Genomic DNA, 20696 nt, shown 5'->3' on the forward strand with positions numbered 1-20696 from the left:
TTTTTTTTTTGTATTTTAGGGAAGGGTCTACAGGGTGTTCAGGATCTCCCTACTAGATCGGACTCATAATGATCCGCCTGTTTACAGCCTCCCAAGAACTGGGATCGAAGGCGCACGCCACCACGCCCGGTCTCAATTGCTGTCTCAGCACACCCCAGGGGTGGGGCCGGCATGGCAGGCCTGGGGATCCTGGCCCCTGCGCCTGCTTGCAGACGCTTTAATCCACTGAACTATTTGGCTGGTCCTCAAATCCAGCTTTTCAGCTGCCTGTCTGAACCCCTCTTCTCTCCCTGGCCCACAAGGTCAGTCCAGGCTAGTACTGGGCACCCTCTGGGACTTGCCACCTTGCCCTCTGCCTCCCCTCTCCTGACATAGAGGACACCAGGGAGTCTGAGAGCAGTTTGCCCCAAGCCCCAATGTGTCTGGATAGCACAAGTGTGCTTCTGGGGTCGGCCTGGCCTCTTCGATGGCTGTGGTAGGACTTGTGCACACAGGTTCACACACCCACACCCAGGCACAACTCTGTGCAGGACCTGGGACCTGCGGCCTGTCCACGGCAGTTCCTGGTTCCCACAGGGCTGGACAGAGTGAGGTAGGAAGGTCTCCACTCATGGTTCCTGGGCCTTCCAGGCAGTGCTGAGAAGGCTCAGGAGGCCCTAGTGCCTGCAGCCCCTGACCTGAACTGTCTGGTGCAGGTGAACAGCCACCACCTTCTTCATGCAGTCTTTGATCATCTGGGAAGTGAAGAAGTTGGCCTCGCCCTTCTTGTCCACAGCAATCTTGCGGTAATCCTCCAGCAGGATGGGGCAGATGGCCTGGGTGGGGTGGGTCATGTAGATGGGCCCATCATAGCCCACCATCTCACTGAAGTAGGGGAGTGCTCCACAGTGGTCCAGGTGGAAGTGGCTGTGGGAACAGCAACAGTCAGCTTGGGATGGCCCCACAGTCAGCCCGTGTCGGCTCTGGGCCAGTGATCTCTCCACACCACAGGGGGTCTCCTATGCACCAGACCCATCCCACATACTGAACGGTCAGAAGGAACACACAAAAAGTACCTCCTTCCCCAATGTATGGCCAAAGGCCTAGCAAAGCATCAAATCGTGTATCAGCACGTCGTCTATGAAGAAATGCAGGGCTCGGAGGGAACACTGCCCTGGGAGGCAGCTGCTGGCCCTGGCAGGGGTCAGGATCTTCCCAGAGAAGATAGAGGCAGTTGGGACCGCAGAGGGTCTGACCCAGGGAGGTCCTGAGGACAGAGGCATGCCTAGCCCACACAGGCAGCAGCCACAGCCGAGTCCACAGGAAGAAACACCACAGTAAGGGCACTGCACAGGGAGTGGGCTGCAATGGATGGGGACAGTCTGTGGTCAGCAGGGGTCAAGAGGGCTGAACCCTGGGTAGGAAGAGAGGGCAGAAGGAAATGTGCCTGTCCTTGGCTCAGCCTTGTGGGGGAGAGGTGACAGGTCAGTGGGGAGAATGTGAACTTGAAGCTTGGGGTCAGGGCCAAGGCAGACATCTGGGGTGGCCAGCAGAGCTTGGCACTCCTGTGGTAGCATGGGGCCAGAAGACCAGAGTCTGAGGTCAGGGAGAAGGACAAGCAGACGCTGGACATGTGCATGGGTGACCACAAACTAGAAGGAAGTGAAAGGGAGCTGCCACTACTGCCACATGCAGTGGGCCTTGTGAGCCAGAGGGGCCCAGGAACACTGCCTTGGCACTAGTGGGATGGTTCTGGCCTGTTTACCCTGGCTCTGTCTCGACTTCCTGGAGAAACTGCCAGACCCCGACTCTGAGGGGCTGACGTCCTTTCAGGAGCCAGGCACACAGGCAGCCTGGGGACAAAGCCCCAAGCCCCAGGCAGTGGGCAGCTCCCCATGACCCAGCCTGTACCCACCTGATGATCACGCAGTCCAAGAAGTCAGTCAGCCGGCCATTCTGGGTGATGTAGGAAAAGTCAGGGAAGCGCCTCTGAGAACCAAGAGCAAATGTTAGAGAGCAGCCACAGGAGCTGGGGGGATGGCTCAGCAGAAAGCAGCCGCGGGAGCTGGGGGGATGGCTCAGCAGAAAGCAGCCGAGGCCTCCAGCCAGCAGTGGAGCCAGCTAGTGCCCCACAGCAACCACAGGAAGAAGGCCCGTGCACTCCCAGCCTGGGGCACCATCTGTACCACCCTGTTTGTGTATACCCTGGGACGGTCCTACTGCGGAGTGAGACAGCTGCTAACCTCCCAAACCAGCAGCTGAGCACTGAGCCCAGCTTACAGGCTCCTTCAGGGACCAGGAGCCCGCCTCAGTCCAGCCCACCTGTCACACAACGTGACACATCCAGTATGTGGGTGCAGCAACCCAGGGATGCCCACCACTACCCATTCCTCTCATCTGTCCTTATAGCAAAGTCCAGGGACACTGTTAAACGGACAGGTGGGTAGTGGCCTCCCTGCCCCCGGTCTACTGCCCAAAGGACTCACGTCATCATTGAAGCCCATGTGCATGCCACAGTCCAACATGACATTCTTGCCCGCGATGGAGACCAAGATACAGCTGCGGCCCACATCCTGGCCAGCCCCTGCTCAAGCAGGAGGACAGGTCAGGGCACAGCCATGCCCTGCATCCTGCCCCCAGACTCCTCAGCCTCCAGTGGGGGAAGCTGCGACTCAAGGCCACTCTGCAGACGTGTGGTGGGGAAGCAGCGCTACCTCCACCTGCAGGCAAGGGACACGCACAGGAAGGGGCCACTGAGTTACCAGCCACAGCTGCAGCAACTGTGCCAGAGTGCTGGGCACTGTCACTGCCCCCAGCACCAACGGAGCCAAGACGTGGCTCTGTAGGTCCTCACTGGCACTTCCCAAAAGTTCAGGTCCTTCCTGGGTCCTCAGCCAAGCTGAGAACAGCTGAAACCTCCAGCCCCCTGTGTTTGAGAAAGATCTAGAGGCCAAGTTCTTGCACTGGGGTCCCCTTTCTAGAGCCACAACAGAGAGATACCCATGTGGCCCCAGCCCAGCCACAGGGAGACATGACCCTCACACCACTGTACTCCCTCCAGCATCGCCACTCAGCCCAAATCCCTTCGCTCTGCTGACAACCAGCCAGACCCACTACCACCTCTGGCCCAAGACCAGGTAAGACAAACCCATTCTCCCATGAGACTGTCTGCCACCTGCCCCAGCCTCCAGGAGCTCCAGAGGGCAAGAGAGAGGACCTGCTCACCAGGGCTCTGCAAACAGCAAAGGAGGGGCTGGGGAGCTAGCTCAGCGGCATAACCGCCTGCCTGGCAAGCCCAAGGTCCTGAGTTCTATCCCTGGTATGGGGGAGAGGGGGGGTACAAAAAACAGCAAAGGAGTTGGCTTCCACCATTACCTCAATTCAACTCCTCCTGCTGGAATGAGCCAGTCAGCCATCACCATTATACATGGCATACACAGCAGTGCCATCAGGCAGACGGCCAGAGGCAAAGCCTTGAGGTCTTCATTTTCTTGGAGGTTCTGGGGACTGAACCCAGGGCCTTGCTCACTGAGCCGCATTTCCATTCCTTTTTTTTTTTTACGGAACCAGGGATTGAATTCAGACCCTTACGTTTGCCAAGGAAGCACTTATTCTACTGAGCCATCTACCCGGCCCTCCATTCCTTTTTTTTTTTTTTTTTTGGTGGAACCGGGGATTGAACTCAGGCCCTTGCTCTTGCCAGGGAAGCACTTATTCCACTGAGCCATCTCCCCGGCCCCTTATTCCTTTATTTTTTTAAGACAATTTCATTACGTTGAAACTTGAGGCCCCACTGGCCTCAGACGTGCAATCCTTCAGCCTCCCAAGATGCCCCGATCACAGGTAAGGAGGAAATGTGCCCCTGTAAGTGTGGGCTCTTTTGCAGGCCTCTTCCCATTCTCTCATGGTGTGAACACATGAGGGCAGGCTCCCTGCTGTCTCCTCCCCACTGCACCTCAAGTCCTGAAGCCATGCCAGATGCAGATGATAAAAAGAGCCTGAAATAGTGGAGTCACCCATGTGGACACAACCAGCAAGTGTGGGAACAGAGCTAGTGTCCAGAGGCCATGGCCCAGGACAGCCAGTGCTTTGTCACTGCCTGTCCTTCCTTCAGTGGAACCCACAACAACAGCAAGAAGCAAGAATAGTGGCCTGCACTGGGCAGAGCAGTGGGGAAACAGCCTCAACCCAGCACATGGGAGGAGACAGCACTCGGAAGACAAAGGCGTCCCTGTCCATACAGGGCTCTCATCCTAAGATAAAGAGGCAAAGAGACTGCCTAAGTACAGCAGATGGAGGTGGAGAAAAGAAAGGCAGGGCAGGGGGCAAGGTGAACTGAAACCTCAAAACCATGGTAGAAAAGGCCCAGAAAAAGATGACTGCCCACCAGGTAGTGAGCACAGCCAGGTCAGGGGGACAGCTGTGCAAAGGGCCAGTGGTGAAGTGACCTGGGGAGAGTCAGTAGGACCATGCACAGAGCGAGTGCTTCTGACATCCTATCTAGCAAAGGAAGCAAGTTTTGGGACAGCACAAGGGCACAAGGCCACAAAGAAAGCCAGAGACATCCAGAGGTGTCCTGGGATCCTGTGTTTCAAAGGACTACTTCCTTTCTCACACTGTTCTATTCTACTACAGGCCACATTTAGGGTGGGGTTTTTTGTTGTTGTTGTTTTAGAGTTTTTTTGTTTGTTTGTTTTGTTTTATTGCAGTACTGGGGACCAAACTCAGGACCTTGCACTTGCCAGGCAGGCACTTACGCCATTGAGTGATATCCCTGGCAAAAGGCAATTAAGGTTGTTTTTGTTTTTGTTTTGTTTTATTTTGTTTTGTTTTTTCTTTTTCTAAATTGAGGGGCTGGTGGGATGGCTCGGTAGTATAGAGCACCTACTTAGAACAAGCTTAGCGGGCTGGAGAGATGGCTCAGTGGTCTAAAGCACCTACTTGAAACAAGCTTGGCAAAGCACAGGGACCACGGTTCGATCCCCAGCACCACATGCCAGCCAGACCCGCCCCCTGGTGGGCTGAGCTGGCCACACACACACACACACACACACACACACATATACACACACACACACATACATAAATAATAAATAAAATTTTAATAAATAAATTGAACCCAGGGCTTCATGCCTGCTAGATAAGTGCTTTTTTTTTTTCGGAACCGGGGATTGAACTCAGGCCCTTGCGCTTGCCAGGGAAGCGCTAATTCAAGATAAGTGTTCTGTACTGAGTTACACCTCTAGCCCTTTTTCATTTGATACAAAGTCTCATCAAGTTGCCTTGGCTGGGCTAGAACTTGCGATCCTTCTGCATCAGCCTCCCAGAGTAGCAGTATTACCAGAATGTAGCTCACAGCTCTGCTCAAAGCTTTTTCTTTTTTTTTTTTTTTAATGTTGCAGACCAGACACGAAGAGAGTGAGGGTCAAATTAAGTGCTGACTGCAGGTAACCTGGGAGTAAGCAGATGACGGAGGACCCGAGGGTCTCGATGTGGCAGTGCACGTGCACCACTGTAGGCTGGGTGCACAGGCAATACCCACGGGGCCCCAGTCTACCTCGCGGCCACCTAAGCCCCCCAGATACCACACAGCAAGCTCTGGGCCAAGATCCGATCCCACACCGTCCGACTCCCCTCCGACCCGCTCCTCGCTGGCCCGGGAACAAGGAAAGTCATCTCCACTCCTCCAGGAGCCCCGACCGCGCCGGCGCCCAAGGACGGGGTGGCTCGGGGGCCTCCGGGGTCACAAAGGCCTTACCCAAGGGAGTGACTCTGATTTCAGGCATCGCCGGGGCGGCACTCTGCGTTCCCTAGTCCACCACGCTCCTCTGACAGGGAAGACCGCGCCGAACCAGCTAAGCTGCGCCAGCTTCCGGTCGGCTCGCCGGAAACGCAGGCCGGTTGGTGCGGCTCTGATTGGACGAACAGGTAACCAATCAGAGATGCGGGGTGGGGCCAGACTCTGCCGCACTCGGCCGCTGGTTGGCTGCGGGCGGGGCGCGGCCGGGGCGTAACTGGCGGGGTCCAGCGCGAGCCCGGCTGTCTAGGGGTTCTGTGCAGCGTCCCGCCCTTCCCCTCTGCCCACCTCTGCGGGCCCGGCGACCCCGGCCAGGGAAAGGCGAGCTGCGACTGCCCAGGTGAGACTTGCTGTTTCCCAGGACAGTCCTGGCCGTTGTCCCCGGGGAGGCGCAGAGGCGCCCGCCGGCTGCCCGTCCTGCCTTCCCGCGCCCCTTGATGAGCGCTGTTGGCCGCAGGCTCCGCTTCTGGGCAGAAAGGCCGGTCCTCAAGGTTTCTCTGGAGGGCCTAGACGGGACCCTGAGGCTGAGTGGCCATCTGCTCTAAGCAGTGGACACGGCACCCCGAGAGAGCGAGGCGTGCCGGAGACTCCGGAACCGTGGGCGCAAGCCCCAGGCGCCTCCGAGACGACGGGCGGAGCCACGGTGTCTAGGGGCCCAGGGCCGCACCTGTCTGGAGCTCTCAGCGCAGCAGGGGTACTGGTGGCGGCCCTGCGAGTGTGCGGTCGGACCAGGCGTCTAGTACCAAAGGGCACCGGGGACCCCAGGGCAGTGCGGGGAGGTGCAGCCTAGTCCTGAAGCCCGTCAGACCCGTCTGACAGGGTCTGCCTGGACACCAGGCTGAGGCTCTTGGGCCACCAGAGAAGATCGGGGCTGGGATGTTTGCAGGCACCCAGCACAGTGTGGACCCTGAGATGTCTGTGGGGACTGTGTGCAAGCAGAACCGGAAGCCCAGCCCTGCTTCGGGGCCTCTATCCTGGGCCATTTTCAGCATGTTCCAAGGAACTAGAGAGGCCTGTGGTAGTCACCTTTGGTCTCGTCACTGTGTGTATAACGTGTACGGTCAAGATTGGTGCCTGTCCACCCAGAAAATGCCATGCCTACTACCTATGCTGTGACTCCAGGGATGCAGCTGCAAGTGAGGAATAAAGAAGGAAGCAAGGAACCCCAGCCACTCTCCCTTGTGCTCTCCTGCCGTGTCCACAGTATTTATCTCCTAGCCTGCTGTATCAGAATTATTTACTGTCTCAGAGTGAACAATGTGAGTCTGGCCCAGTCCCATTAGAATTTTTTTTTTGCAGAACCGGGGATTGAACTCAGGCCCTTGCGCTTGCCAGGGAAGCGCTTATTCCACTGAGCCATCTCCCCGGCCCGGCCCATTAGAATTTTGCCCCGACAGTGAAGAGCTCGAGGTGCAGCACTATCTATCCTCTGCCAGCCTCTGAAACATTTCTCCAATGCCGGAAAACAGGGACAAAGACAAATAAGCAGAGAGCCTCAGAGGGGAGGCCTGCTGCAAAAGGGATGGAGCAGGGTGGGCCCATGCAGGGACTGACTTGAGTTAGTGACTTGAATAACAAGCACAGGCCATGCCAAGATCTAGGCAAGAGGCACAGTGTGGTTGCCCAGTGCGTCTGAGCATGGCTGCTGGCGAGGGAGCTCTGTGTAAGGGAGCAGGGTCTCTCCGTGGGCTTTCAGAGGGCAGTTCTGCGACTGGCTCTTTCCAGGCCTCCTCCACCTCTTCCGTGGGGTGGGCAGGAAATGAGCCATTGAGTAAACTGACCAGCAAGACAACCCAGAAGCACAGTGTAAAACGTGTTTAAAAGAAAAACAAAACTATGTTTCAGTTCATGCTGGAAAATGGCTGGTTCAGCAGATTTCAACCTGAAACTCGTCCTGGTCAGTTTTAAGCAGTGTCTCAACGAGAAGGAGGAAGTACTGCTGGACCACTACATCACCAGCTGGAAGGGGCTGGTCAGGTGTGTGCAAAGGGGGCTGCCTGCTGGCAGTAAACAAGTTGCAAGTGGCAAGTGGCCGTGCTCCTAGCCAGCACACATGGATGGTATTTGCTTCTTGCCTGGCGCTGGGCACAGAGGGGGGCGCTGGTGGGCCGTTCTCCAATCTCTAATGTCCTGCCTTTCCTCCAGGCAGGCATGTCCCCAGTTCAGAACAGATGATGTGCCTTGTGTAGCAGGCCAGCTTCTCATGCGCTGCACAAGGCCTCAAAGCTCTTGTTTCCCACACAGATTTCTGAACAGCCTGGGCACTGTCTTCTCATTCATCTCCAAGGATGTAATCTCAAAGCTCCACATCATGGAGCACCTGAGGAGCGGCCCTCAGTGTGAGCACTACACAAGCCTGCAGTCCATGGTGGCCTACGAGATGGGGAACGGGCTAGTAGACCTGGATCGCCGCTCCCACCACCCCAACTCAGGCTGCAGAACCATGCTGCGCCTGCACCGGGCCCTGCACTGGTTGCAGCTGTTCCTGGAAGGCTTGCACACCAGCCCTGAGGATGCTCGCACCTCCACACTCTGCCTTGACTCCTACAACAGCTCACTGGCTGCCTACCACCCGTGGATTGTGCGCCAGGCTGTCGCAGTGGCCTTCTACACCCTGCCCTCACGCAAGGCCTTTCTTGAAGCCATGAACATGGGGTCCCCTGAGGAGGCTGTGGAGATGCTAGGCGAGGCCCTACCTTTCATCAAGCAAGTGTATGACATCTCCCAGAGGGTGTACACTGAGCATTCCCTGCTGAACCTGCCCTAGCAGCTGGCACCCAGACCAGGCAGCTCCCCCTGCTGCAGGACTTGGGCAGGCCATGGCCTGCACTCTGCACACAGCTTTTTGGGTACCACTGTCACCCCTATGAGCTGAACTTGCTGGATGCTGTGGGCTTGTGCCTCTCTGAGCTGTGATTTAGCCCTCAGCCTCAGTTACACACATGCTCGGTTCAGGCCTCACTGAGATACAGACAGGTTGGGCAGGGCAGGACTTGGCAAGCGCAGCGGCCAGAAGTGTCCTCTTCCTGCAAAGTGTGTGGCCACAGGCCCCCCCACCTTTTTTTTTTTTTTTTTTCGGAACTAGGGATTGAACTCAGGCCCTTGTTCTTGCCAGGGAAGCACTTACTCTACTAAGCCATCTCCCCGGCCCCCACAGGTCCCTTGATTACAAAGCCTCTGTCCTCCTCTAGCTGCATGCTTAGTTTCCCATGCCTGTCACAGGCCCAGGACACAGAAGGGAAGGATATCTGTGCTGGACAGGCAGCGGCAGCCTCTTCCATACCTCAGGTGGAGGTATGGGCATGGTGGGCTCTCTTCTTGCCCTTTACCTCTTCCTTGTTGACCTCTGCATGCAGAACATGACAGCAGCTTTCTATGGAGGGCCCCTAGAAAGTCCTGGGAAGGTCTCCAGAGTCCCTGTGGCCATCAGTTCCTAAAGGGCATGTTACAAGGCACCCATAGCTCAGCCTGAGGTCCTGGGAGCTGAGCCAGGCCTTGTCCTCCCCAGCCAGCACCCTGAAAGATGCCACATTCTTTCTCCCCTGTCCAATTGCCCCTGTCCCCAGTTATCAGGACACCCTGCTGGGGCCTGGTGTGGGGAGGGGCCAGGCCTGTGCCTACCTTCCAGCCACCATCCAGCACTTGGGGACCTGGCCTATCCAACTGGCTTTTACACTAGATCTGGACAGACCAGGTTAGTATCCACAGGGCAGCAGGTGCGTCAGTGTGAGCTTACAGGGTGTCTGGTCTCTGTTGTATGTGGTATTTTCCAGAACAATAAAACTACTCTTATGGGACTGGGTATGGCATTCCAGGATTGATACTGGGGTATACCAGGTAGCTGACTTGGGGGACTTGGCAAAGGATCCCAGGCACAGAGCTGAAGCATGTGCTCCCTGACACTAAGGGCTTGAAGCTATGGGGACATAAGACCTGCCTGGAACAGTAGCCAGGGTTGGAAGAAAGTGCTGCTTTATTTCCATCCCTAGGGAACATTAGCTTGGTCATTTACCCCACACTTTTCAGGTGACAAAACAGACTTGCCCAGGGTCACTCCCTGGGGACCTGTGTTGGAAGGGCAGGTCTGAGGCCAGCCACACATTGCAGGAGGAGAGGCCCAGGCCAGGGCCCCAGGAGACCACAACTGCAGCTGGACAGGTGGAGGCTGCATACAGGTGGGTCCTCAGCCCTCCACCCTGACTCTGGGCTCTGCCCACCCCCCAGGAGCCAGTGTCCATGTGGGGCTGCCCATGAGGGAGTGGCTGGACACCTGAATCCACACAGGCTGGGAAACAAGGCTGCAAGTGCAGTGTAGCACGTGCACCTTAGGAGGCTTCCGGACAGTGGGGAAGAGCTGAATATCCAATGGGCCCCAGCTGTGGTTGACGCCCCACTCCACCCAGCAGAGCAGGGGCCTCTGCCACTCCTGTCTGTGCAGGGACCTGCTGTAGCCACGAGGTTTCCCCCGAACCAGAGCACAGCATGGAGTGGCCGCTGCCTACCCTCCACCCAGGTGCCAGCAGCTGGAGTCCATTTGGTTACAGGCCTTCCTCCCTCATTTGCATGGACCCCACCTTTGGCCCAGCTGCAAGCTGCCCTGGAGGGGGCATCTGCACACCAGCCAGGGTACAACCTGTGTCAGGGCCGCAGCGAGCACAGCCAGCCACAAGGTATCCATAGCTTCCAGGACCCTTGGCAGCAAAACAGCTACAGGAGGACCCTTGGCAGGTCTATATCACTCAAGATAGTCCCCCCTCACTATGTCTGCAGATGCCTAGAGGGGTCACCTGTAGTCTCCTCCTGACTGGACTTGGATTCAAAGCCAGAAGCCTCCAGGGTGTTTCTGTGCCCAGGAGAAGCCTCATCCCTGACACAGCTGAGACCGGAGGGCCCTGGATACTCAGTATGCCAGCTGTTCCAGGACTGGGGTTGCTCTGGGGCCTGGTCCAGGCAGAAGCCAAGACCGCAGTCAGTGCCCACTCAGAACCTGCCTTCCAGGTCACTGTTGACCTGAGAGCCTAGGAGGGATGTCAGGATAAGTCTGACAAGCAAGCTTCATCAGCAATCACAGCATTTGAAAGGCTGAAGCAGGAAGATCACAAGCTCAAGGCCAGCCTGGGAATCTTAGTGAGAACCTGTCACAAAATAAGGGCTGAGGCTATCCATAGCTCAGTGCCAAGATCGTGAGTTCAGGCCCTAGTACTCAAAAATAATCCTTTGTGCCTGAACCTTCAGGATGTTGAGGATAGGGCCCCAGTTAGCAAGTGAGCATAGCGCTGATTTTGCTAAACAAATCTGCCCCTCCCCATGGACTCACTATATACCTGGGGCTCCTGCCTGACACACTGCTCTCCCTGTTGGAAGCTCCCACCTGCCATGCCAGGGCTAGCTGTCCTGGGCCTCAGCTTTGTGGCTCTACTAGGCCTCGGGAAGGGGGGCTTACTGTGCCTGTCCCGGCAGTTCAGGATGCAGGGTGACTACATCCTGGGAGGACTCTTTCCCCTGGGCTTGGCTGAGGAGGCTGAATTGAGTCATAGGACACGACCCGAAAGCATCACGTGTTCCAGGTATGGAAGTGAGCAGCCAGGGCAGGAGTGAAGAGGCTGGGTTTCCCTGGTCCCTGCACTCTCAAGCCTGGGGTAAGATAGCAGCCACCTATAGTTCTGTGTGGCTTCAGGTTCTCAACCATTGGCCTGTTCCTGGTGATGGCTTTGAAGATGGCTGTGGAGGAAATCAACAACAGTTCCACCCTGCTGCCTGGGCTGCAGCTAGGCTACGACCTCTTTGATTCCTGCTCAGAGCCTGTGGTCACCATGAAGCCCAGTCTGATGTTCCTGGCCAAGGTGGACAGCCGCAGCATAGCCGCCTACTGCAACTACACACAGTACCAGCCCCGTGTGCTGGCTGTCATCGGGCCCCACTCCTCAGAGCTTGCCCTCATCACAGGAAAGTTTTTTGGCTTCTTCCTCATGCCACAGGTAGGCCTACTGCTCCTCATGTCTCCCCACTACCCCTGCCACAAGAGCTCCCCATCAGGAGGTACCTCTGGGCCGCTGCAGGTCAGCTATGGCGCATCCATGGACAGGCTGAGCAACCGGGAGACGTTTCCATCCTTCTTCCGCACGGTGTCCAGCAACAGAGTCCAGCTGGAAGCCATGGTGACGCTGCTGCAGCACTTCGGCTGGAACTGGGTTGCTGCCCTGGGTAGTGATGATGAGTATGGTAGAGAGGGGCTGAGCACCTTCTCGAGCCTGGCCCATGCGCGCAACATCTGCATTGCACATGAGAGCCTTGTGCTCCTGCCCCGCACTGACAGTGTGCGGCTGGGCAAGGTGCAGGATGTGCTGCACCAGGTGAACCAGAGTCAGGTGCATGTGGTGGTGCTCTTCGCCTCAGCCCGTGCTGTCCACTCCCTGTTCCAGTACAGCATCCGCCACAGCCTCACACCTAAGGTGTGGGTGGGCAGTGATGCCTGGCTGACGTCAGACCTCATCATGATGCTGCCTGGCATCCAGCAGGTGGGCACTATTCTCGGGTTTCTGCAGCGGGGTGCCCTGCTGCCCGAGTTCTCCCACTACGTGAGGACCCAACTGGCCTTGGCTGCCGACCCCACCTTCTGTGCCTCTCAGGATGCTGGGCAGGATGTGGAGGAGGACGTGGTGGGGCCACGCTGCCCTCAGTGTGACCAAATCATGTGGCAGAACCTGTCAACCTGGCTGGTGCAAAACCTGTCAGCTGGGCAGCTGCACCACCAGATCTTTGCCACCTATGCAGCTGTGTACAGTGTAGCTCAGGCCCTCCACCACACCCTGCACTGCAGTACCTCCAGCTGCCCCACACAGGAGCCTGTGAAGCCCTGGCAGGTAAGCATGGGGTAGGGGCTGCAGGACCATGGTGCTAAAGCTCGTTGTAGGGGTCTGTAGTTTTTGGGTCAGCCCTACGACCACCCCACCTCACACCCCTCCCCCAGCTCCTGGATAACATGTACAACATGAGCTTCCATGTTCGAGGCCTGGAGCTGCAGTTCAATGCCTCTGGAAATGTGGATGTGGAGTATGACCTGAAGATGTGGGTGTGGCAGGGCCCAACACCCAAGCTGCACACCGTAGGAACCTTCAATGGTAGCCTCCAGCTGCAGCCTTCACACATGCACTGGCACACAACGTGCAACCAGGTCAGTGCATGGTCCCAAACATGCAGGAGCCTCCATGGCCAGAGATTTGGAATGTCTGGTTGAGGGGCACCCAGCACCATGAGCCCACCTGAGGTCCCCTGCCAGGTGCCAGTGTCTCAGTGCTCCCAGGAGTGTCGTGAGGGCCAGGTGCGCCGGGTGAAGGGCTTCCACTCTTGCTGCTATGACTGTGTGGACTGCAAGGCGGGCAGCTACCGGCAGAACCCAGGTGGGTCACCTACCCAGTCTATACAGTTTGAGGGTCAGAGTCCACTCAGCCCCAGTCACAAGGCTGACAAAAGAGGTCAGAGCCCACGGTGGCTGTGCACCCCAGTACCAGCCCACAGAGCCCCTTCTCTCCTGCCTCCTGCAGATGACCTCACTTGCACCTCCTGTGACGAGGACCAGTGGTCCCCAGAGCGGAGCACACGTTGCTTTCCCCGCATGCCCAGGTTCCTGGAGTGGGGAGATCCAGCTGTGCTGCTGCTGCTCTTGCTACTGGCCCTGGTGCTGGGCCTGATACTGGCAGCCCTGGTGCTCTTCATTAGCCACAGGGCCAGTCCACTGGTCCAGGCCTCAGGGGGGCTGGTGGCCTGCTTTGGCCTGGCCTGCCTAGGCCTTTTCTGCCTCAGCGTCCTTCTATTCCCGGGCTGGCCAGGTCACGCCAGCTGCCTGGCCCAGCAGCCTGTGGCCCACCTCCCGCTCACAGGCTGCCTGAGCACACTGTTCCTGCAAGCAGCCGAGACCTTCGTGGAGTCGGAACTGCCACCCACTTGGGCGGTCTGCATGCGTCGGTGTCTGCGGGCACCCTGGGCCTGGCTGCTGGTGCTGCTGCTGGTGCTGGTGGAGGCTGCGCTCTGCAGCTGGTCCCTCGCAGCTTTCCCGTCCAAAGTGGTGACAGACTGGCGGGTGCTGCCCAAGGAGGTGCTGGTACATTGCCACATGCACTCCTGGGTGGGCCTGGGCCTGGTGCATGTCACCAATGCCACGCTGGCCTTCCTCTGCTTCCTGGGCACCTTCCTGGTACAGAGCCAGCCTGGCCACTATAACCGTGCCCGTTCCCTCACCTTTGCCATGCTGGCCTACTTCATCACCTGGGTCTCCTTTGTGCCCCTCTTCACCAACACGCAGGTGTTGTACCAGCCAGCTGTGCAGATGGGTGCCATCCTCCTCTGTGCCCTGGGCATCCTGGCCATCTTTCACCTGCCCAAGTGCTACTTGCTGCTGTGGTGGCCAGAGCTCAACACCCCTGAGTTCTTTCTAGGCCAGGAGCATAGGGACACCACAAATGGAGGTAGGAGTGGGGGCAGGGACAGGGCTCAGGGTGACCGTGAGTGACCCCTGACAGCAGGACCTCAACCCCAGTGAATTCAGCCCCTGCAGAGACCCCAAACCAACTCCTAGACTGATGATCTCGCTTTTGATTCTGACTCCAAGCTGACCTTGACCTTGATCCCACACCTGCACTGTGTGGGAGGGGTCACAAAGCCTGCTCCACTGCCCCAAAGACCTCTCAAAAGTTCTTAGGGACTACAATCATATTCTCAGCTCAGGAGACCAATGGCCAAACAAGGGGAGGCTAAGTTGGGCACCACTCATTCGCTGTTCCTGGGCTAAGCCTGGAGCAGCCAGCAAAGCCCACCCAGAGGGGAACCCGCACTCAGCCTAATCTAGGTCAAGCCCATGGAAGGGGTCCCTGCCTGCCAGTAGTACCTCGGACAGAGTACGGGTGGAGGTGGGCGTCAGCACCACGGCCAGCGACCACTACCAGGACCCCTGGAACCAGCACCAAGGACAGAAAACGGATGGCCAGCACTGGGGACAGAGCCTTCTGGCTGCAGACTTGGAGGATAGTGGCCTTCAGTCAAGCGGGTTCAACGATGGACCGGCCCCTACACCCGAATCCCGAGACATCCTGCAGAGAATAGGGTCATAGGCCAAACATCAGCCCCATAAAATTAAACGCTTTTTAGTGTTTAAAATAGCATTTACACAGAAGCAGCTCTAGTGAACTACCCAGATGCTTGGACTTTGACAGTATCTACAGCGCAGGTGTGCAGAGGCCAGGTGTGCCAAGGCCAGGTGTGCCAAGAAGCCAGTGGGCAGCAGGTGGGTGGCCCAAGGACAGCAAGGCCAGGCCAGGCTGGCTCCTTTCTTCTCAAGACCCCATCTGCCTCCAGCAAGACCCTGTACATTACACGAGGCCCCTCCCTGCTCCCCACCTTCCACCCTGAACTGTGCTCCTTACACCTACTGAGTCCCAGAGTACTGCGGGAACATGCAGAGCGCCCTTGTTGTGTGGGGCGGGAACACCTGCCCAGCTGCCACCCCCACAACAGGCAGGCAATAAATAAATAAGTTAGATCCCACTCTTGGGTGACCAGAGGGGCCTGGGCACACCACCGCCTGGGTGTGACGGGCAGGGCCAGGGAGCCGGCTGAGGAGGGGCTTCAGGAGACACCCCCTGCATCGCTCTGGGGTCAACACAGAGCGCCCAAGAGTGTCCTCCAAGGGAGGTTCCCAGAGCCACATGCTCAGGCAGATCAGACTTGCCTAACGAAAGGATGGCTCCTCCCAAACAGTGTGCAGGGACACAGCTGCTCACTGTATGGGGCCCAGGAGGAGGCGGCTGCCCTCACCCCTGACCTCCAGCCTATACTCGCTGCCTACTGGGCCCAGAGCCCCAGCTGGGCTGGCCCATCCCCAGCTGGCCACCACTAAGGAAAGCCCACTGGCTCCCAGTGCGGCAGGTTGGAGTGCCTGCCTTGGATAGGGTTGAAGGCACTGGCTGCCAGTTACATGATGTCCACAAAGAACTCACAGGGGTTCCCCATGGCCTTCTGGAAAGACTGGCGACTACCAGTCAATTCTGGGGGGATGGCAGCCAGCTCCCGGACAGGTGGGCCCCCAGGGGGCCCACCCACCACTGTGTAGGCCTTTGTTGGGGGGTGCAGCGGAGGGAGCCCCGGAGCAACAGCTGAGGCCTGGCTAAGTGGGCTGCTGCCCCGGCTGAGCTGGCTGACAGGACGCTCCCGCCAGCTGGTGCTGCCTAGTCCGCTGGGTGCTGCAGGGTCTGACTCGCTGCTGCTGCCCCCGCCCCCAGCTCCAGCCGCCCGACGCTCCTTCTCTCGGCCTGGGGCCCGGCGGCTGCTCCGGGTGGACCCGCTGCTTTTGCTCCCTAGGAATGAGGGAGAGGGAGGGCCATGTCAGCCAGGCCCAGCCACCCTGAAGGCCACTGCTGCCCCAGGCAGTCAGCAGAAGGGGCCAAGCAGGGGGCAGCCATGCACACACAGGGTGGGTGCAGGAGCAGCACCAGGGCACGGGGATGGAGTAGCAGCCGGTGGCAGGACATGGGCCATGCTTCACCCTGATGCTTGAACTGAGGGCCTTTCTCCCAGCTGAGAAACCGAGGCCCCAGGGAAGGCCCTCAGTGCCCGGCGTTCCTGCTGGCCATCCTGGGACCCCCACCCAGAGACCCACTGTCCACCCACCCTTTGGTCCTGGTCAGCTAACCACTTGGCCCCTGTCCTGGGCTCCAGGAAGCCTAAGGACAGAGGCTCGCTAGGGACATGCCAAGAGGGACGCCGGGGAGGGGGGAACCTGGCTTACCGGCCCCGAGGGTCCATTCCGCTACTCCTTCAGTCTAAGGCTTGCTCAGCACAAAGCAAGGGATAGCACGAGTTACACACTGGGCCCACCACCAGCTGGGTCTGGCAGTGGCGGGGTCATGCTTAGATAGGAGCAAGTGTCCATCCAGGCTCCAAAGACCAACAGCTTCCCCGAGGCACGGCCACTCCCCGCCCCTGCCTTTCCTGTCCTCCCCTGGTCCCCCGGGCCACCTGCCTGCTCCTCTCCCCAGAAGCTGCACACATAGCCACAGGTTCACGGTACCACCTAGCCTCAGCTCTGCTCCAGCAGGCTCCTTCCAGTTCTCCACAGTTCCCTGTGGGTCACAGAGGACCCTGGGATGGAGCCTACCCTCCCTGTGTTCTGGGCCTGGAACATGACCCCTTTCATCAACCAGCCTCGGCACAGAGCCCCCGCCACCATCTCCTAGCTCTAGCCTCTGCCAAACCTGGACCACCTGCCCCACCAGGTACAATGGCAAAGCCCCAGGTTTCCTGAATTCTCTCCAAGACCCAGAGGAGGCCCCAGGGCCCAAGCACACAGCAGAGGTTCAGGGCAGCGGCAAGAGGGCAGGATGGGCGGCGGGCAGCAGGGGAGCTGGGCGGGCTCTCACCTTCACTCTGCTGGCTCCCAGCGCTGCCACTGCCATAGCTGAAGCCGGGGTCCTGGTAGGCGGGCGGGAAGCAGGGTGGGGGCCCAGAGTACTGGTATGGGTAGCCCTGGCCTAGTGGCCAGGCGGTGGCTGGGTGGGGCAGCGGGGCCAGGGTGTCCTGATCCGAGGCTCCACTGGAGCCACTGTGGAGATTCAGGGCTGCGAGATCTGGTAAGGGGAGGCAGGTAAGGAGTACACAAGTCCTGGTCCCCCAGGCCCACTCAGCACTGCACACAGGCCTCAGCCCTCACTCACCACTGCACAGGTCCCCAAAGACGTAGTAGCACTGCTCAGAGAAGGTAATCTTGTTCACCGTGTGCCGCAGGAAGCCGCGCCTCAGCATGCTGCCAGCATACTTCCTGGCCTCGCGCCGCTCCCGGAAGCCCTCTACATGCGTGTACAGCCAGTCTACCACATCCGCCCCTGGCCACACAGCCAGTCAGGCTGGAGCTCAGCCGGCTGCCTCCCCACCTCACTCCAGCCCACCCCAGCTGGCAGGGACCAAGCAGGACTCACCAATGACAGCACTGGCAATGGTAATCTTGAGCCACATGCGGTCACGGATCTCCAGCCCAGAGTCTGGCAGCTGCATGACCCGGGCAATGGCGCTCATGTCACTCTTCACCGTCAGTGGTGCTTCTTCCAGCTCTGCAAAACGCCCTCCTCAGCTCAGGAGCCCAGCCTGGGAGCCCAGCAGGGCTGCAGGACGGACCCCCAGGCATGAGGAACAGGCCTCTGTCCCGCCCACAGGTGCCCTCACAGGATCTCAGACCTCAGTGGACCAGGCCAGCCCCACCCACAGGCCAGAGGGGCAGCTGGGTCCCACCCTCTCGAGCCCCCCAAGCTTGAGCATTAGTCGTGTTAGGAGCGGAAAAGCAGAGCGGGCCACAAGCCCCTCACCCCCACCTGGCACACCCAGTCCTCTCTGCGGCCCACACTAGCAGGCACAGCTGTGGGAGGGGCAGGAGTGCATCTGTGCATGTGTGTGGGGTCTGGGGACAGGCCAACACCAGTGCTGGGCTGGTGACAACCCAGCACAGGAGCCCAGCGTAAGGCTGGGCCAATCCATGCCCTCCAGCCGTAGTTTCCCCACAAGGATCTCATGAGCTGCCACTTACGTGGAGCACCAGGCACTGAGCTGGTTAGTGAGGAGGAGCTGGAGCGTGTGACAGCGCTGGAGCAGGGACTCGTACCATAGCGGGGCAGGGCACCCGTCAGCGCCGCTGTGTGAGACAGCCATGCGGCTGGGTCGATGGGCCGCACAGGGTCAGCTAGACGGCAGCAGACGACACATGGACACAAGACAGAGAACAAGGCACAGAAATGACAGGCCTTCAGGCTGGGGCCCAGGACCCCCCATCCACCCCCCTGCAGGGTCACTCACCCCTTGGGATGGTGAAGTAGCTCCGGGGGGTCGGGTCCCAGCACTTGGCCACAGTAAGGCTGATGGGCCTGTGACAGGCGTCACACAGGTAAGGCCCTTGCAGCCTGCCCTGCCTGCGTGCTTGTGTCTGTCCTCTCGCCGTGACCCACAACCTGTAACCCCAGCCTAAGACACGCCCCCTGACCTGTACCCACAGCCTCACCCTGTCTGGGACACGATCTCCCGGAGCACCCGCACAGCATCATCATTGCTCATGTTCTCAAAGTTCACGTCATTCACCTGGGAGGATCTGGGGTCAGGGCCAGTGGTGCTGGGAGAGGAAATGCCCATGCCCAATCCCCAGCCCTAAGGCCTGCACCTGCAGCAACATGTCGCCAGGCTCGATGCGGCCATCAGCAGCCACAGCCCCGCCCTTCATGATGGAACCGATGTAGATCCCACCGTCGCCGCGGTCGTTGCTCTGGCCCACGATGCTGATGCCCAGGAAGTGATGCCTCTCTGCAGGAGCAGCCAGTGAGCAGCCCCACCTGGCCTGGTCCCACCCGCTCACCCTGCCAGCCCCAGGCCTCACCCATGTTGAGCGTGACAGTGATGATGTTCAGAGACATGGTGGAGTCGGTGATGCTGCTGAAGGAGGAGGCCTGCAGAAGGGCCCTATGAGGCTCGGCCGGCACCCGTGCCCCCAGTACCCCTGCTGGTCCCGCTGTCCCCACCACCCGGCCGCCTACCCGGTCTGCCTGCCGCAGGCGCTGCTTCCGGCGCCGGCGCTTGTGCTTTCGGATAAGCCGAGAAGAGGTGCTCTGCTCAGTGGAGCTGCTCAGCCTGGGGCAGGGGGAGGGCAGAGGGCAGAGGGCAGGGTTCAGGATCTACCCCAAACCCTACATATGGGATATGAGCCCACGCCCACGCCCACCAGCAGCCCTACCCACCGGCTTGTGTTGTCCTCCTCATCTGAGTCAATGAAGCTGCTGGACTCCAGTTCGCTGCTCAGCACAGTGGACGTGCTATCCGGGGGCAGCCCCAGGTCCCGCCGCCGGTCCCCCCTCAGGTGCCCATTGGTGCGCGTGGCTGCAGGCCAGCAGGTAGAAGCTGATGTGGGGCCTGGTCCAGCAGCTGGCGGGTGACTCTAGGCCCACAAGGGGCACCAGGCCTGGGGCCTCAAACCAGGGGACTGGCAGGGACTTGGGGCCCACCATAGGGTGCCCAGGGAGGCTTGGGGCCCAGGGCAGGGCAGACACAGCCACAGTACCCTCCTCACGGTTCCGACGCCGGGCTCGCTCCCTCCGGTGGCTGATCACAGACTCTGTACCAGTCTCGTTGTCCATCCCATCGCGGCTGTGGGCCACGTTTGGGCTGCACAAAGGGGGTGGGATGGAGAGGCTGTGCAGCCTGCAGCTCAGGACCCCAGTCCCTGCCCCTCAGATGGGCCTCGGGACACCCGGAAGCTCAGTCTGCAGGGGCTTACTGGAAGGAAGGCGGCCGGGAGTCCCCAATGCCACCTGTCCGCTCAAGGGCTGGGGGCAGGTCCGTGTGGCTGTCGGTGCCCTGGGACCCTGCGTCTGAGTGAGCCCCCTCGGCCAGGACCAGCTGTGGAAGGAGAGTGAGGGCTTGGACACCCAGCTTGCCTGGGCCCCTGCCCTCCCTTGCTGGGCCTGCCAGAGCCAGGGCCACAAGCACCACCTCCCTGGGAAGAACTTCCACCCATCAGGGCCCAGCTGAGCACCTTGGGAGCATGGAGGACTCACCCAGGAGACCACACGGCCATTGAAGCAGGGAAGCTTGGCGTTGTCATCAAATATCTCCTCCTTCACCACCCTATGGACAGGTAGGCATGTCATCTGTGGGCACCCAGCCACCGCGTTCTCTTCTCATGGCCCTTTCCACTCTGCACTGGCCCTACAGCCTTGGGGCAGTGGACAGGTAGGCAGCTCATCAGGGCCAGCCTAGAGCTCCTGTCCGATCCCACCCAAGGAGGGGGGGAGGGCAGCCAGAGGGAAGGATGCCCAGGAACAGAGCTGGCATTGAAGCACCCTTGCTGCCCTGTCCACACACATGTAGCTCCAGCCCCGTCCAAGCCAGTCTCCAA

The 20696-nt window shown here is 59.3% G+C and overlaps 4 protein-coding genes across 8 annotated transcripts in view; 2 read left to right on the top strand and 2 right to left on the bottom strand.

The window, feature by feature from the left end:
* Positions 1 to 5878, bottom strand: part of Ints11 (integrator complex subunit 11) — a 12636-nt gene extending 6758 nt beyond the window's left edge. Inside the window, exons 1-5 of one of the 2 annotated variants that reach the window (XM_023699590.1) lie at positions 5738 to 5877; positions 3128 to 3211; positions 2466 to 2563; positions 1895 to 1968; positions 678 to 906 (exon numbers count right to left, since the gene is read on the bottom strand). In XM_023699590.1, the coding sequence (XP_023555358.1) occupies positions 678 to 906; positions 1895 to 1968; positions 2466 to 2563; positions 3128 to 3131 (405 nt within the window). In that variant the 5' untranslated portion in view covers positions 3132 to 3211; positions 5738 to 5877. Of the gene's footprint in view, positions 1 to 677; positions 907 to 1894; positions 1969 to 2465; positions 2564 to 3127; positions 3212 to 5737 lie in introns of both variants that reach the window. The other variant, XM_023699589.1, reaches the window with a different exon arrangement.
* A 69-nt stretch (positions 5879 to 5947) lies between these two features.
* On the top strand, positions 5948 to 9578 carry Cptp (ceramide-1-phosphate transfer protein). Its single transcript, XM_004639678.2, has 3 exons — positions 5948 to 6116; positions 7622 to 7753; positions 8021 to 9578. Exons 2-3 carry the CDS (start codon positions 7635 to 7637, stop codon positions 8541 to 8543), a joined length of 642 nt encoding a protein of 213 aa, XP_004639735.1. The 5' UTR covers positions 5948 to 6116; positions 7622 to 7634; the 3' UTR covers positions 8544 to 9578.
* A 1008-nt stretch (positions 9579 to 10586) lies between these two features.
* Positions 10587 to 14806, top strand: Tas1r3 (taste 1 receptor member 3). The gene is made up of 6 exons (XM_004639679.2): positions 10587 to 11343; positions 11454 to 11754; positions 11836 to 12639; positions 12747 to 12950; positions 13056 to 13176; positions 13321 to 14806. Exons 1-6 carry the CDS (start codon positions 11084 to 11086, stop codon positions 14283 to 14285), a joined length of 2655 nt encoding a protein of 884 aa, XP_004639736.2. The 5' UTR covers positions 10587 to 11083; the 3' UTR covers positions 14286 to 14806.
* Positions 14807 to 14900: 94 nt separating this feature from the next.
* The window catches only part of Dvl1 (dishevelled segment polarity protein 1), an 11605-nt gene continuing 5809 nt past the window's right edge, over positions 14901 to 20696 (bottom strand). Inside the window, exons 2-16 of one of the 4 annotated variants that reach the window (XM_023699588.1) lie at positions 20356 to 20425; positions 20076 to 20197; positions 19860 to 19963; positions 19540 to 19678; positions 19339 to 19432; positions 19182 to 19251; positions 18969 to 19108; positions 18813 to 18889; positions 18611 to 18678; positions 18345 to 18497; positions 17743 to 17874; positions 17482 to 17649; positions 17188 to 17394; positions 16557 to 16596; positions 16059 to 16125 (exon numbers count right to left, since the gene is read on the bottom strand). In XM_023699588.1, coding sequence (XP_023555356.1) covers positions 16586 to 16596; positions 17188 to 17394; positions 17482 to 17649; positions 17743 to 17874; positions 18345 to 18497; positions 18611 to 18678; positions 18813 to 18889; positions 18969 to 19108; positions 19182 to 19251; positions 19339 to 19432; positions 19540 to 19678; positions 19860 to 19963; positions 20076 to 20197; positions 20356 to 20425 — 1555 coding nt within the window. In that variant the 3' untranslated portion in view covers positions 16059 to 16125; positions 16557 to 16585. Of the gene's footprint in view, positions 16126 to 16556; positions 16597 to 17187; positions 17395 to 17481; positions 17650 to 17742; positions 17875 to 18344; positions 18498 to 18610; positions 18679 to 18812; positions 18890 to 18968; positions 19109 to 19181; positions 19252 to 19338; positions 19433 to 19539; positions 19679 to 19859; positions 19964 to 20075; positions 20198 to 20355; positions 20426 to 20696 lie in introns of all 4 variants that reach the window. The other 3 variants (XM_004639586.2, XM_023699586.1, XM_004639585.2) reach the window with 3 other exon arrangements.

This window comes from Octodon degus, unplaced genomic scaffold (assembly GCF_000260255.1).
Source record: "Octodon degus isolate 3935 unplaced genomic scaffold, OctDeg1.0 scaffold00113, whole genome shotgun sequence".
In the NCBI taxonomy this organism is placed as follows: Eukaryota; Metazoa; Chordata; class Mammalia; order Rodentia; family Octodontidae; genus Octodon; species Octodon degus.

Excerpts from the sequence above, each read along its gene's own strand:
- Tas1r3 (XM_004639679.2), top strand. The coding sequence starts at position 11,084 with ATGGACTCACTATATACCTGGGGCTCCTGCCTGACACACTGCTCTCCC. Across the intron at positions 11,344-11,453 it reads GAAAGCATCACGTGTTCCAG|GTTCTCAACCATTGGCCTGT; the intron begins GTATGGAAGTGA and ends GTGTGGCTTCAG. Across the intron at positions 13,177-13,320 it reads CAGCTACCGGCAGAACCCAG|ATGACCTCACTTGCACCTCC; the intron begins GTGGGTCACCTA and ends TGCCTCCTGCAG.
- Cptp (XM_004639678.2), top strand. The coding sequence starts at position 7,635 with ATGGCTGGTTCAGCAGATTTCAACCTGAAACTCGTCCTGGTCAGTTTT. Across the intron at positions 7,754-8,020 it reads AGCTGGAAGGGGCTGGTCAG|ATTTCTGAACAGCCTGGGCA; the intron begins GTGTGTGCAAAG and ends TTTCCCACACAG.